The following is a 16904-nucleotide window of genomic DNA, read 5'->3' as shown; positions in this document are numbered from 1 at the left end:
ATTTTCTTAAGTTTTAAGAAAAAGGATGAATATTGAAAGTTGATCCCATTATATGGAATATGAAGGCAGAAAAGAATTTTGTCACTGATCAGTGGTACAATAAAGGTAAGATACAGAAAACAAATCATTTTAATTTTGATTAAGTTTGATCAAAGATTGTTTTCTGTGTCTTCAAACATTTTGCTTGAAGAGGAGTAATCTGTTAGTACAAGTAATTAAACACATTATGGGGTTAATGGTTTAATTAATTAATGGACTGGGTGTATTTAAAAAGGAAAGGATATGGAATTGGTGGTTGGAAGGAGCTTTAAGACTGAGTAGTTAATAAACTCTAAATAAAAAACAAAAGAACTGCAGATGCTGTAAATCAGAAACAAAAACACAAGTTGTTGGAAAAGCTCAGCAAGTCTGGCAGCATCTGTGAAGAAAAATCAAAGTTAATGTTTCAAGTTCTGAGAAAGGGTTACCGGACCTAAAAAAAGATAACTTTTCTTGCTCTTCACAGACGCTAACAGACCTGCTGAGTTTTCCCAGCAACTGCTGTTTTTGTTTCAGTTAATTAACTCAATCCACAAAAAAAGTGTCTTGATTTCTGTCTCACTGACTGGATCTGGATTGACGTGCAAGTCATTGGAATTTGACATTATTGCCAAACTGCTGCCTTATTACTGTGCCTTTGAGTTCCTGTCAGACTTGGCTAGCTGCCCAGTGAAATAGTCGCTCTGCACTCGAGAGGTTTTGTTGGCTAAGTTCCCAAATCCACTTTGGCCTCGATCTGGTGCCAATGGAAGGTTTATCACTTTCTCTCTTGTACCTTCTATTAAGAAAGCGAAGGCAAATTCCTGTGGCTGTCACAGGTCTGTACTCTCAGTCTGATACCCATGCTGCCTGTCTCGGGCTGATTTATTCAGGTGCTTTTGTGCTAGTTCCCTTATACGCACCTCTCCACTAAACCAGCCTCAATGATTACCTGACATGCTCATGGGATCTTCCACCACAAAAGGAGCTTATTCAACCTTTTGTGCTAGCTTTTGAGGGGGTGTTCTAATTCAATCGGGGCTGTGTATTTTCCCCATTTCAAACAGTTATCAAATTTATTTGTGAAATTTACTTGCTTTCAGGCAGCGTGCTCCAAATCATAAGTCTGTGACAAACAATTCTCCCCTTGCTCTGGTTTTCCTTCTGACAATATTAAATCTGTATCCTCCACTTCGTGGAACTCTTGCCAGTGGGCAGAGTTTCTCAGTACCGCAGCCTCGACACCCTTTCAAATTAGAACATCTCTTGTAAACCAGGGTAAGGATGAGTTCCTGGGGGCAACTAAAACCTTCTGGGCAGAAAGGCTAGGTCAATACCTGCTGGCACAGCACCACAACAATGACGTACCCTGGAAAGAAAAGGCTTTGCTTTTGTGCTCTTCATTTCCCAGCCTCAGGGGTTCCCAGAGCTCCTTAAGGCCAATGAAGCGTAGGCACTGTTTATAAAGCAGGAAATTCGGCACCAGCACTGCAAGATCCCACAAAGCAATAAAATGACCAGATAACCTGGTTGAAGCATAAATATCCACAAAACCAGTTTGAATATCCCCACTCTTCTTCCACATCCTCTTAAGCCGAACTGATAAAACCGGAGTTTATGCAAAAAAAAATCATCTCTCCAACAGAGCAGCTCTTTCTCAGTATAGTACAGACAGGGCTGGCTTAAATGACATGTTGAAGCGTCTCAAGTGTGAACTGAACCCATAACTCTCGGAATCACTGATGGGAGTGCACTACCCATTGAGCGATGATACCTCTTCCTCATATAGAGCAAGAGATGTGTAGTCCTGGGAGAACGGGAACCTTCTCCCATGGGCGGCACGGTGGCACAGTGGTTAGCACTGCTGCCTCACAGCGCCAGAGACCCGGGTTCAATTCCCGACTCAGGCGACTGTCTGTGTGGAGTTTGCACATTCTCCCCGTGTCTGCATGGGTTTCCTCCGGGTGCTCCGGTTTCCTCCCACAGTCCAAAAGATGTGCAAGTCAGGTGAATTGGCCATGCTAAATTGCCCGTAGTGTTAGGTAAGAAGAGGTAAATGTAGGGGTATGGGTGGGTTGCGCTTCGGCGGGTCGGTGTGGACTTGTTGGGCCGAAGGGCCTGTTTCCATACTGTAAGCAATCTAATTCTCCTGCAGTCCAGTAACATCAGCCTCCAGGCAAAGTTGTTGAAAACTAATCTGAAAAGGAAATAGGATGGCTACTTAGGGGAAAATAAATTTTCCCAGGGCAGCACAGTGGTTAGCACTGCTGCCTCACAGTGCCAGGGACCCAGGTTTCATTCCGCCCTCAGGAAATTGTCTGTGTGCATTTTGTCTGGGTGGCCCGGTTTCCTCCCACAGTCCAAAGACGTGCAGGTTAAACAGATTGTCCGTAGTGTCCAGGGATTTGTGGGTTAGGTGGATTAGACAAGGGAAATACAGGGACAAATACGTGGATAGGAAAAGTTTAGAAGGATGTGGACTAAGTGCCGGGAAATAGGGTTAACATGGAGGGACATCTTGGTCGACATGGACCAGTTTGGACCAAAGGGCCTGTCTCCGAGCTGTAGGACTCTATGGATGGGGTATGGAGAGAAGTCTGGGTGAGCTGCTCTTCGTAGGGTTGGCGCAGACTTGATGGACTGAATGGCCTCTTTTATACTGTCGGGAATCTATGAAATTTGCAAATTACAAGGATAAAAAGGGGGAAATGGGACCTACTGTTCATTCTACAGAGAGACAGCATACCATCATCCAAATTAGTGGTAATTGCCCTTCAGCTCCATTGTGCCATTTAATATGATCACGTCTGATCTGATTGTGGCTTCAACTCCCACCTTCGCTTGATAACCATAGATTCGTGATTGGCAAAAGGAGTCATCTGTCTTAAAAATAAGCGGTGACCCTGCCTCCACAGCTCTCTATGGAAGTGTGCTCTAAAGACCTACAATCCTCAGAAAATATTTCTCATCTCTCTCTCTCTCTCTCTCTTGAATGGGAGACTCCTTACTATTAAACCATGTCACACAGTCTCCCCTCCCCCCAAAAAAAAATCCCAAAGAACTGTAGATGCTGGAATTCCGAAACAAAATACAGAAATTGCTGGAAAACCTCAGCAGTTTTACACTAGTTCTGAAGGAGGATCAGTGGACCCTAAAACATTAACTCTTTTTTCTTCCCATGGCTACTACCAGACCTGCTGAGAGAATTTCCAGAAATTTCTGGTTTTGTCCCAGAGTTCTGGGCTGTCCCAGAAAGGGAAACATCGCTGAAGCAACCATCTAGTCAGGACCTTATATGTTTCAGTAAAGATCACCTCAATATTCTAAGCTCCAAAAGAATACAGCCCCAACCTGTGCAATGTTTCCTGGTCAGACCCACTACTAATCCCAGGTACCAGTCAAGCGAAACCACTCTGAACTCCTTCTAATGCTCTTATTTATTTAAAGGAGACCAAAACTGCATATAGTACTTCAGATGTGGTCCCATCAACACCCCCACACAGTTGTAGCAAAATTGCAAAAATGCAATATTTAATTTAATTTCCTAATAACACAAACTTCCTATGATTCTTGTTCCAGATCTCTCAGTGTCTCAAGAGTTCTGCAATCCTTTTCCAATTCAATAATCTGTTGTTTTCTATTCTGTGCATGGACTCAATAGGTCAAACAGCCTCTTTCTGTGCCATTTATGCCTGTGTTAATTGCAGAAGAGCACTCCCATTTGCTACCTATTCTGAGGGGGTTTCTTAGTATTCAGGAGCAAATCTGAAAATGTCAGATACAAAAGTATTATTTGCTTCTTTGACCAGCTTTTAATAAAAATACGACAGGCAGCAGCTCATTTCAGATCAAACAGATAACACCTGCGTAAAATCCATGAACAACAAGGTGTTGCGTAACGAACACCAAGGGAGAAATATCGAGCAGGAACTGGGCCTCCAAATCTCAGGACAGGTCTTCCAATGCAGCTCGCTGCCTGATTGAGGCAGATATTAAAAAATGACAGCTGGACTGCCCTTAGCCAGGTAAGCCGAATGGGCATTGTGCCGAGAGTGACTGGAGACCCTGAGGCAACAAATTACTGTCCCACCAGGCTCTGTTTGCAAGCAGTCACGAATGTGTAAGGAAACGTTAGCTTGTCAAACATGAAAAGTGGAGTCTGCAAATCAGTTCTCTGACTTGGAGGAGCCAGAAATTATCAAAACTTAGACGACTAAGCGAAGTTACACCGCATAGCCTTCTGGAAAATTTACAAACATGACCCAAGTCTTTTAAACCTATCATCAGGAAAATTTGATTTTTTTTTTAAACCACGACTGGGCATGCCTCCATTGCCTGGAATGTGTGTAGTAGCGAGCGCAAAAAAAAAAGGATAAGACATAGGAACACAAGTAGGCCATTTGGCCCTTCAAGCCTGCTCCTTCATTCAACAGGATCATGACTGATCTGACGCTCCTCACATCCGCTTTACAGGCGGAGAGTATTTCATACCCAAGATGATGTTAGTGTCCTAAAAGTCACTGAAACCTGCTTTCACTGTTAAAACTAGTCTGAAACAGGTGCTGCTTTGAGCACCTGACATGAGCCCTTCTTTCAAAATGGCACCCGCTACATCACTGATATTAATGGCTGCATTGAGATTTCCAGTCCTAATGTGAGCCCACTGCAACTTTGTTACATGTAAGAGTGAGGTTAAAATCGACCCCTGTCCTCCCTAGTAAAACACCAATGACACCCCAACCCAATGTGAGTTTTACTTCAAAGCCAAATTAGTGGTGGTAGGTCATCAGCCAATACTCCATGAACTGCTCAAATCCAATTGATACCAGATCCCAATAGCTGAGGAGGCTTTCAGTCGTTCAATCCCAATAGCGACTCATGTTTGCCAATGTGCACTTGAAGTCACCTCATGACCCTAGCCAATACTCCATGAACTGCTCAAATCCAATTGATACCAGATCCCCATAGCTGAGGAGGCTTTCAGTTGTTCAATCCCAATAGCGACTCATGTTTGCCAATGTGCACTTGAAGTCACCTCATGACCCTATCATAGAATCCCTACAATGTGGAAACAGTCCATAGAGTCCACACTGACCCTCCGAAGAGCATCCCGCAACCCCCCCACACCCCAACACTATCCCTGCAACCCTGTGTTTCCCATGGTCTATAGCCTGCACATCCCTGGACACCAATCCACCTCCCGTCTCTGACCACCTCAGCCTCCCGCTGACTTTGCCGTCACTTGTCCAAAGTGTTCATCACCATGGAGCACTTCCCTTAGTTGATTACACTTCATAACCCAGTGAGATGATTTTTGTCTGTCACTGCATCTCCACCCCTCCTCCTCCCCCCCCCTTTCCAATATTTGCATTTTTCTTGGAAAGTGTTCGCAAAATGTGGAGCATTGCTGGTAAAAACAGCATTTGTTGCCCATCTCTAATTACCCTCGAAGGAATTGTTGGCATAACTCAAAACAAAAGAAAATGCGTTGAAAAATAAATTAATTTTTGTTTTGTTAAGAAGGCGCCTATGATTTTTCTCCAGATGGAGATGAACCTAATATTCCTGAAGACTCCTGGAAGTCCTGTAGATTAGCTATCCTTCGTAGATACTGATGCACCTCCCAATCTCTTCCCCCCCCCCCCCCCCCCACTACTTTACTTGTGGAGCTGGCTAGGCCTAGCATACATTTTGACAAAATTGAGGCCCAGTTCAAATGTAAAATTACAATCTCACCCAACTTGAACCACTTCAATATGTATGCAATCCATCATGGGAAGAAATATAAAGCTCCAACTAATTTTACAAAAGACAAAAAAGAACCCACAGCCAGCCAAAGGCTGGACAATATCAAATTTGATATCCTCTGCAGTAAGGCACCTTGCTTGAGGGGGGGTTTCCTGGGGTTTGTGGATGATTTGCATCTCTCTGGGGCACCAGTTCACCACATTGTGTTAATGTTTAAACACGGATGTCTGGAACAGTCTGACAGCTCAGAATTCACTTCAACCACAGGCAGCTCCACCCCACTGCAACCCCAATGGTTGCTACTCACCAAGGGGTTCTATGGACCCTGGCAGTTCCCCCACCCTCTTAAATCAATCCCATTGTGTTTGTGTCTTTGCAAATGCATGGAGGTCACCACAGTATCACAAGGATTCACAGTTCATGGTTAAGACAAGGAACATTTGCTGCTCTTGCTCATGTACCTCTCAGTATGCCGACCTGCTTTTATTTCAGTCATTGACTCCTCACTCAAGTCAACTGTGGCTCATGAAAAGCACTGTCGCGCCTCTGAGTCAAAAGGTAATAGGTTCAAATCTTACTCCAGAGACTGTAATTCAGGGTAAAATTGCCAGTGGAGTACCAGGAAAATATTGCACTGCCAGAGGTAACGTATTTCAGATGTGGCTCGGAGTTGGATGTGCATGATCTCGAGGCACTGCTGTGAAGAAAAGCAGTGTCATGCTGACCAATGTCCATCTTGCTACCAACCGCTAAAATAGATTCTAGGCATTATCACAATGTGGGATCTTGCTTTGTACAAACCACCTGCTACATTTTATCATATGACTTCAGCGACACTTCACTGACTGAAGCTTTTCGGTTGACCAACAAATATGGACCTTCCATTTCTTTGCTGGGCTTCTCCAAAGGCTGAGTCAGTGTTCCAGGACTGGCAAGCTATTGTTGATAGTTAGTGTAACATGAATGTAATGTACCAAAAACTATGAGACATATTTAGCTCTCCATAGGAGGAGACATTTCTCACACTGCTGAGTAGATTCACTCCAAACTTTTAAATCACAGAGTAAAACCATTCTCTTAACACACATCTCTCCTCCATTTTAGAAAAACATGGAAAATATCAGCCCAGAAGAGGCCATTTGGCCCATTGTAACTGTGCTGGCTATGTTCAAGGTCCTCTTTTTTTAAAAAATTCATTCTTGGGATGAAGACATCGCTGGATAGGTTAGCATTTATTGTCCATCCCAATAAAAGTAGTTGAGAGTCAATAATATTACTGTGGATCCAGAATCACATGTAGGCCAGGTCAGGTAAAGATGGTAGTTTCCTTCCCTCAAGGGCATTAGTGAACTAGAAAGGTTTTTCCAACAATTGATATTGGATTCATGGTCATCAATAGACTCCCAACTCCCAGATTTTTTTTTAAAACTGAATTCAAATTCCATATCTACCATAGTAGGATTTGAACCTGGGTCCGCAGAACATTAACAGGATGGATTACCAGTTTGGATTAGCAGGCTAGTGATAATACCACCAGGTCATTGCCTCCCCCCCTTGCATTGATCTACCATTTTCAGGGATATTTCTGAGCCACCAGGGGTGACTCTCGGGGCTGCTGCAACAATGTGGATCGGCAGGTGTCAGAAAAAGGAAATTGGACGAAGAACACAACAGTCAGGAGAGGTTTGTGGACAGTAGCCTTGACAGGGAATACTCTGGGACAGTTGTAGGAAGATGCAGTACGAGAGGTATTTGGTCCATTCCATTTGGGTCAACCTTAGAAGGAACTACACCACTCTTATCTGTTCTTCGCCCATATTCACTTTCCAGCATCTATCCAATGACACTTTGTAAGTTGTTATTGAACCTGTCTGCACCACCCTTTCAAGCGTTGCATTTCAATTACAACTCACTGCATATAAAGAAAACCTCTCCACGCTTTCAAAATATTTAACTTGTGTCTATTTTGCTGTTTACCAACTTTCCGGTCGGTGAACACAGTTTCCCCTTCCTTATTCTATCAAAACCTTCATCGTTTAGAATGCCTCTTCCAAATCTTTCCTTAGCCTACACAGAGGGAGAATAAAACCAGATTCTCAATCCTCTCAACAAGTTCGCAAAATCTCCTCTGCGCCCTCTCCAAGGTGCATTCCTGTCCGACATACTGTATCGCTCTCTATATAATGAAGTCTTTGTTTAAACAAGGTCCAAAGGGCATTGCCAATCTAAACTACTAGGCTGTGTTACTGATGCAAACTAATAACCTCAACAGAATATAGTAAATGCCACTGCCTTCAAGCATTTGCACAATTTTTGAGAATCAGATAGAGTTAAAAGAATCAATCAGTCTTACTACAGCTTTTTATATCAAAGATCAGGTTATGCCTTTTTCTGAAGGGTAAATACCAACACTATGGAGAGTATTCAAGAAAACTTTAATCATAGTAACAGAACACATATCTCATGATAAAACAAAGTCAGTGACAATGGATATCAGCTTTAAAGTGATCTTCTGGACTTGAAAGTGATCTTAGAAATTTCCAAAAGTACTCATTGTCTGGTTCAAGCCTGAGCAGGAAGTAATCCCCACATAGATATGGGGTCAGGGTCTAGCTGTTTGTCATGGTGGTGCTCCTGCCTGAGTCAGAGACATGGGTTCTAGTCCAGCTCCAAGCCTAGAGACCCAGTGCCCACAGTCTCACTTGACACTCCAATGCAGTACACAGAGGGAAAGCTACACTGTCAGAGGGGCCATCTTCAGGGGAGATATTTAACTGATTTTAAATATTTTACCAATATTTAACCAAATGGACTCAAGAGACCAACTTAGTATTTGAAAGAAATGCAAGAGAGTTCCCCTGGGTCCTGGCTCATACATAACCTTCAAAGAACATGACAGATTATCTGGCTATCGTTTATAGCTAGCTGTTAAAAGAATCATACACTGGTGATGGGCAGTATGGTGGCTCAGTGGTTAGCACTGCTGCCTCACAGCACCAAGGTCCCAGGTTCGATTTCAGCCTCGGGCAACTGTCTATGTGGAGTTTGCACATTCTCCCAGTGTCTGCGTGGGTTTCCTCCGGGTGTCCTCCGGGTGCTCCGGTTTCCTCCCACATTCCAAAGATGTGCAGGTCAGGTGAATTGGCCGTGCCAAATTGTCCATAGTTGTTAGGTGCATTAGTCAGAGGGGAGGGGGGGGGGTTACGCTGCAAAGGGTCGGTGTGGACTTGTTGGGCTAAACGGCCCGTTTCCACACTGTGGGAAATCTAATCAAATTAATTATTTCAAGTATACTTAAATTGGCTGTAAAGAAATGTGTTATATTAAGGCACACTCTTGTTCTCTTCATTGTTGTAACGACTGAGTTACCCACAGAATATTGATGCAATCTCACCTTCCCCCATTAGTTTTGATTTAAGACCCCTGACACATGGGCAAACAGAACAGTGACAAAAGCTGGATTAAAGCTTAATTCTAGGTATATAAAATGTTTGGATGGTGTGCAAAAAATGAACAGAGAAATACCCAACTGGGTAATTATACATCTTGTCCTCCTCATTTGGGAAGAATCAGAAGGGGTTTAATCCATCGGAAATCTCTACAATGGGAAGGAACAGGAAGTAATTTGATCCATTCAGTGAAAGTGGGAACTTTGGAATTAAAGCAAGGAGAAGTGAATGGGTGAAGGTTTGATCCATTAGAATGCCAGGCTGAGCATGCAGAACTCCTGATGCAGCTGAGTCCAAGAGAACTGCCTGAAAAAAAAAGGAAACTTCCAGAACCAATGGAAAAGTCCTTTGAAGTCAGAGACTTCAGTCTCACTTAAGCTTGATGGTGACCTCGGAAAATTTGCAGGATAAACAAATCTGCTCTAGCTCGTACGTAACTAAGACCTCTCCCCCACTCAAAAAACATATGCCTCCAACAAAATGGGCAGCATGGTGGCACAGTGGTTAGCACTGCTGCCTCACAGCATCAGAGACCTGGGTTCAATTCCAGCCTCAGGCGACTGACTGTGTGAAGTTTGCACATTCTCCCCATGTCTGCGTGGGTTTCCTCCAGGTGCTCCGGTTTCCTCCCACAGTCCAAAGACGTGCAGGTTAGGAGAATGGGCCATGCTAAATTGCCCGTAGAGTTAGGTGAAGGAGTAAACGTAGCGGAATGGGTCTGGGTGGGTTGCATTTCGGCGGGTCGGTGTGGACTTGTTAGGCCTGTTTCCACACTAAGTAATCTAATCTAATCTAAAAAAAAACCCTTGCAGTTGACACCTAACCACTTCACTTACCCTATATAATCACTCAGTAGCTGTCAATGTGTCTGCTGGACATTTAAACTGCAGAAAGTGACACTCCACTGAGTCCTGAAGGGCTTATGCCCGAAACGTCGATTCTCCTGCTCCTTGGATGCTGCCTCACCTGCTGCGCTTTTCCAGCAACACATTTTTCAACTCCACTGAGTGTAAAAGCTTCAATTTATTGCTTATTTGTGGCTGGGTTTGTGAATTCCTAGACAGGTTTGCAAAGGTCGGCCCTGTCTGGGAAACTTCATGCAGAAACCATCTAAAAAGGTAAATGCTTCTAAAGAAGATTCATATTGGACTCAAAATGTTAACTTTGTTTCTCTCTCCACTGAATCTGCCAAACTTGCTGAGTTTCTACAGTACTTTTTGCTCTTTGATCAGATCTCCAGAATCAACAGTACTTTGCTTTTTATTAAAGATGAGGTGAAAAAGTCAATCAGGGACAGAAATAGAGTTTCTATAAATCCCAAAACAGCCAACCTCAAAATCCCTATGATTTCAGTAAATGAAAAGATGGGTGCTTGGAATCTTGCAACATACCCAGTCACAAGTGGTAACATTCCCCTAAGGTGCAGTTAAAACGTAGATTGTATTAGAGCAGAAAGTTATGGAGCTGTACCCTGCAAAGCTACATACTAAGGACTTACTGTTCTCCCTATACACTCAAGACTTTGTGGCCGAATTCCATCCTAACTCCATTTGCAAGTTGCTGATGACACCACAGTTGTAGGACAGACCTCAAACAATGACAAGACAGAATACAGGAAAGAGATAAGAGTGCTCAGCGGCCTGGTGCAAAGATAACAATCTCTTCCTCAACGTCAGCAAAATGAAAGAGCTGGTCATTGACTTCAGGAAGCAAAATAAAGAGAAAGCCCCTGCCTGCACTAACAGTACTGAGGTGGAGATGACCAAAAGCATCAAGTAATGGTCACCGACAATTTGTCCTGGTCTACTCACATTAATGTTATGGTCAAGAAAGCACAACATCGCCTCTACCTCCTCAGGAAGCTAACAAGATTCGACATGGCCAGAAAGACTCGTACCAATTTTCATAGATGCACCATAGTAAGCATTCTATCCAGATGCGTCATGGCTTGATATGCTCTGCCCAAGACCGTAAGGAACTACAGAGTTGTGAACACAGCCCAGCCCAGTCCAGCCCAAGCTAACCTCTCATCCACTGACTCCATCTATACTTCACACTGCCTTGGAAAGGCAGCCAACATGATCAAAGACCCGTCCTACCCCGGTTATACTCTCTTCCAACCTCTTCTCTCAGACTGAAGAAGATACAAAAACTTCAACACATACCAAAAAATTCAAGAATGACTTATTCCCTGTTGTTAATAAGCTTTTGAATGGAACTCTCAAATTTTAAATTTAATGTTGACTTCACTCTTTGTGCACCTTCTCTGCAGCTGTACCATTGTATTCCTCGCTTTGTTCTATTACCGTAATGCATTTTGTATGGTGTGATCTGCCTCTACTGCACACAAACAAAACGTTCCATAGTACCTAGGTAGATGCGACAATAATAAATCAAACCAAAATGAGAATGTGAAGAATCGCTGGTTACTGACCTATCACCAGGGATGGAGTAAGGAGTATAATCCGAGCTGGTGACCCGAGTATTACACAAAGTTTGTATTGACACACCAATGAAATTTGTTGTTTCAGGTTTGGTACTTTTCTCATACAGTGTTGGTCCTGTTATGACCAAGATGGAAGGAGTCTTTCTTTAGTCCCAGTACTCCAAGAAATACCTTGTTAAAAGGAAATGTTCAACTCTCCCTTTACTGACATATTTATAAAGAAAATCTAGTTATCCACAAAATTAATAGATGTGAAGTTCCTGAAACAATCCATACAAAGCTGCTCCCAATGTGACAGACACTATGTCCATACTTGTTGGCTGTCACAGTAATGTCAGTGCATGGAAAGTGCTCCAGGAACAGAAAGTACTGGAGCTATATTGTCCACAAGCTCTTAATAGGTCTTCCCACAAACAAATCTGGGTTCAGATCTCCAGCTGCAATTGTAAATAACATTTGAACAAATTTAATGCTAGTCACCATTCAGCATCAATTCACATTACAGAGGCTCACACCCACACATCAACAAAAGAATAATTAGATCACAAATGAGTCAAAATTTCATGCTGGTAACTCTGGATTAGCTGAACTTGTACAAGCTTGTCAGACGTCATTATAAATATTTCCAGAGTTAATTCCGGGCAAACATTTTTAATGCCTTTTGCAAGGTCAGGGTGTTGTAAGTTGTGAACAAATCGGTTAACAAAGACATTTTTCACATGTTCTCTGTTTCCACCTTACACTTCTTTTGACAAACTAGGTTACATGGTACTCTCTCGCTGTCTCAAAACTTCCCTTGGCATTAAGTCAGTATTTGGTCAAGTTTGCCATTGAAAAACCCTAGCAAGCTGGTGTCAACTGGAATCACAGGGAAGCCTCTCCACTAACTGGAGTCATACCTGGCACAACGAAAGACCGTTGTGATTGTTAAAGATTCAGACCATCAATGCTGGACTTTCTCAGAGTACAGTCCTTGACCCAACCACCTTCAGCTGCTTCATCATTGACCGTACCTCCATCCTGAGATTGAAATTCTATTCTAACTCCATCTACAAGCTTGCTGTTGTAGGCCAGATTGCAAACAATGATGAGACAAAATACAGGAAAGAGATATAGAGTTCACTGATAATTGCATAATCTTCAACATCATTCTCAACTATAATCTTCAACATCATTCTCAACTCCTAAGACAAACAGGCAGTTTGTGTCCATTTATATCAAGAACTGGACAACATTTAGGCTCGGACTAACGTGTGACAAGTAACTTCTGCACCATAGAATTACCAGGCAATGACCATCTTGAATAAGCTGAAATCTAACCATCACCTCTCGACATTCAATGGCATCACAATCACCGAAACCTCCACTACCACCTTCCTGGGAGGCTACCATTGACCAAACACTGAACTGGACCAGCTATATAAATACAGTGGTGACAAGAGCAGATCAGAGGCTGGGAATAATGTAGCGTAACTCACTATCCACATCCTAGGCCAGGATTGAGATCGGGAATCTTCAGAGTGCGGTGGAATACTTCCCACTCAGCTGACAAGTTCAGCTCCAACAACAGCTTGACACCATTCTGGACAAAGGATCCCACTTGAGTGCCGGCCCATCACCACTTCAACATTAACTCCTTTTATCAATGATGCACAGTGGCATAGTGTGTGTGTATCACCTTCAAGATTCACAGTCGTAACTCACCAAGATTCCTCCGACAGCATCTTCCAAACTGTGACCTCTATCACCCAGAAACGAAGAGGACTATCATCTACAAACATCACAAACCATCCTGACTTGGAAGTGTACCAGCATTCCTTCACAAAACCCTGGAACACCCTTCCTAACAGCACTGCGGGTATCCTTACAATGCAGTGGTTGAAGACGACAGCTCACTGCTACATTCTCTGGGGCAGTTAGGAACAGAAAGAAAATGCTTGCCTAGCCAGACATGCCCACATGCCATGAAGGAGGATAAAGTAAACTAAAAAAATTAATGGACAGATCCCTTGGGATTGGAGTCATCAGGATTTCACTGTTGCACACCCAGATTTCCAAAAGGCATTCAATAGGGTTAGCACACATGCCAAGATCTCATGGAGTTGGTGATTATATATTAGCATGATTAGAGGACTGCATAACAGACATGGAGCAGTGTGGGCATAACATGGCATTTTCGAGTTTGAAGACAGTGCTGCAAGATTCAGCTATTCACAATTTCTATTAATGACTTAGACGTAGAGACAGCCAGTAGTGTATCTAAATTTGTTGATGGTTATGAAGCAGTGTGGAAAAGACACACAGGAGCTGCAATAACAATCAATAGATTATAGAGAGTGGGCAATAAGATAGTGGATGGTGTATAAAGTGACACAATGGTGTAAAACTCTGACTCCAATCAGCCACAGTATGGAAAAGAAGATACTTAAGAGGTGTGCAACATACAATCACTCAGAAATTACATCAAATGGTACTCAGAAACAAGGCTTGAACCAAGCTATAAGGGAACTACACCAGCAGAAACTCAACCCAGACACTTGTACAGAGAATCATATTCACAAAGGAAAGAAAGTTGAGGTAAAGCAACAGGAGTCCCAGCATTAACAACTACAGAGCCATAGGGTGAACTCTTCTTGTAGGATGTGACATGCCTACAGCAAGAATTCAACTCCCTTGATGGTGCAGGTCTGCAGGAAGAAATATGTGACTTGGATTTTAAATGCAGAGAAACTAATTTTAAGTTGGCTACCTCAGCAACATATTGATCCTTTCCCATCCTAGGCCAGGATTGAGCTCAGGAATCTTCAGACCATCATATATTAAACTTCAGGGTTTGGAAAATTGCAAGCATTAGACCTCCTATATTCCCATCAGGACAGATACAAGTTAGTTACAACGAAAAAGATACATGGTTCTCGTTGTAAGGCAGATGCAGAGAAATTGCTTCTGCCGTTGAAGAATTTAACACACAGACAAAGGGACAGATCATTTGAGGAGAGAGTGTGGGTGGAATTACTTCAAAGGAATTGTATACTTTGAGAATTCACTACACCAGAGGTTTGTGAATCCTCTATTGCTGAATAGATTTAAGGCAGAGATAGACCAAATTGTTGATCTCTCTCTCTCTTTCTGAGGAACAATAGGAGCAGCCAGAAAGGAAACCCAAGATTAACCGTGACCATATTGGATGGTGGAGCAAGGTCAATGGACCGAATGGTCTACTCCTGCTCATTTTTGTAAGAGCACAAGATCACAAACAAAGGATAAAACTGTCCAGGTCACCAAGCAATAATGCCATTGATTCCTTTATGTCTGCCTGAGGGGATAGAAAAGACGTGAACCCAAGCCTTTACAATCCTGAGGTAAGAGTGTGAAGATTGAGCTAGGAAGATGGCTTGCTAGAGTGTTTGAAGAAATCTTTCACAATGGCCTGACTGAAACAAACACAGACCAATTTGAACTGGAATCCTTTGAGGGATCCTTCGGTTTTGTGTTGAGGGGGTTTGAGACACATTTGAATTTTACAGCACTGAGGTGGCCTTTCAGCCCATTCGGTCATCTCAGTTCATTGGAAGAATAACGCCATTAGTCTTTACCATGACCAGCCCCAACTTTTCCCAATAACAAAGAAACTTGCTTTCCAAATAAGATGCCATTGTTAACCACAACCTATCTCCTGATACATTTTGGGTTTTATCATCCTGATTTGTTTATAAAATTCTAACCTCATTGACATTGAGTTCGGTGAAATTAAACAGAGAAAGGCAACCACACACCCACCTCAACAATGCTCCGCAGGTCCTGCACATACATCCGCTCGGTTTCAATTATCTCCATGACCACCCTGTCCACGTACGACAGCTTGGGGTTGGGGGCCATGGCCCTGGTCGCTATGGGAGACAAAGGGACCTGGTGGTAGCTGCCATCGGGGCTCCTGCGGTTCTGAATGTTGTTGTTGTTGTTGCACACTCGGTCAGCCTTCAGTGCCCGCAGATGGGGCGTCAACTCCACCTGGATGCACTCCTCCCCTGGGGGCCCAGCCTCTGGGGTCTGGGTGCCCGGGGGAGGGGTCCCAGTGGCACCGCGCCAATCTGGCAGGGAGCCCGATGAGCCGACACTCACCGGGCGCTCGTTGTCCGAGCAGTCTGTGTTGACTGACATGGAGCTGGTGGAGGTGGTGACTGTGGACATCCTGTCATGGCTGCTCAGAGAAGAGGCAGAAGAAGTCCTCGGAGATTCTGGAAGAGGTGAGAAAGACAAAAGGAGGGCATTTTATAGTTCCGCATTCACATATGGTTTTAGACATTAGAGAGAGCAATCAGAGAGATACTCCATTTTACAGGCAGTCTGGGAGTGCATGAACAGGCCATAGATTATGTTAAATATATGATCATTAGCAAACCTCAAAGCTTTATGCCAATCACACAATACAACAATTACCACACTTCAGAAGTACCTACACTAGTTGTAAAATTCTTTAGAACATCCTGTGGTCATGGGAGGCGCCATCGAAATGAGAGGCTTGCTCATTCGGTCTTTTCTTCCCTAGCACTTCCTAGCCAAGTCTGTACTTTCTGAAGTGTCGTCACATTTCTAAAAGGTAGGAAACAAGACAGCCAATTCGCACTGAAAGCAGCAACAATGACACTGTAGCCTGTGATTTAAGTGACAAAGGTTGGGGGGGATAAATGCTGGCCATCTTCTCCTAGTTGTGTCATGAGGTGGTCTATAAACAGCTGAGAGATGTGGCCTTGGTTTAATGCATCATTCAAAAAGATGGTACTTCCAGTAGTACAGGCCTCTGTCAATATTACACTAGGGACTTGCGGCCTACAGAAAGGCCTCAACTCTGCGGGATCGGACTCTGCCTCAGTGCTCCCCGAGCCACAGAAAACATGGAATAAAGTTGAACAAAAAGAACAAAAGAAAGGAAAAGGAGGCCTTTATTAAACCAGGTAGACTGTTGATAATCAGGTACGGCGACGGGTGTCAATCCCCTTGTCTCTGACTTGGAAACACGTCCTTCATTAAAGTCTTTGCAGTGATCTCCTTAACACGTTTTTCTGGTGTTCCAGTTAGGAGGATTACTTGGGGATTACAGTGGAGGGGGGAGGGGAAACGCAGAGGGAAACAACCTCTCAACAAGCCATACAGACTGAGCCATAATAATCATCTCCATCCAGCTCGGAGGTTTCTGACCAGATTCTATTTTTGCCCCTTTTGCCTACCCAAGTGAATCTGAA

The 16904-nt window shown here is 43.4% G+C and overlaps 1 protein-coding gene across 15 annotated transcripts in view; it reads right to left on the bottom strand.

Moving 5' to 3' along the window:
- LOC122553810 (pleckstrin homology domain-containing family G member 3) overlaps positions 1 to 16904 on the bottom strand; it is a 195418-nt gene that overhangs the window by 60503 nt on the left and 118011 nt on the right. For 13 of the 15 annotated variants that reach the window (XM_043698173.1, XM_043698160.1, XM_043698161.1 and 10 more), the window contains one exon: positions 15442 to 15899. In XM_043698173.1, the coding sequence (XP_043554108.1) occupies positions 15442 to 15852 (411 nt within the window). In that variant the 5' untranslated portion in view covers positions 15853 to 15899. Of the gene's footprint in view, positions 1 to 15441; positions 15900 to 16121; positions 16231 to 16904 lie in introns of those variants that run through there. The other 2 variants (XM_043698171.1, XM_043698175.1) reach the window with 2 other exon arrangements.

Source organism: Chiloscyllium plagiosum, chromosome 10 (genome assembly GCF_004010195.1).
Source record: "Chiloscyllium plagiosum isolate BGI_BamShark_2017 chromosome 10, ASM401019v2, whole genome shotgun sequence".
Classification (NCBI taxonomy): domain Eukaryota; kingdom Metazoa; phylum Chordata; class Chondrichthyes; order Orectolobiformes; family Hemiscylliidae; genus Chiloscyllium; species Chiloscyllium plagiosum.
Note: the sequence above shows the minus strand (reverse complement) of the source record. Positions and strands in the feature narration are given on the sequence as shown.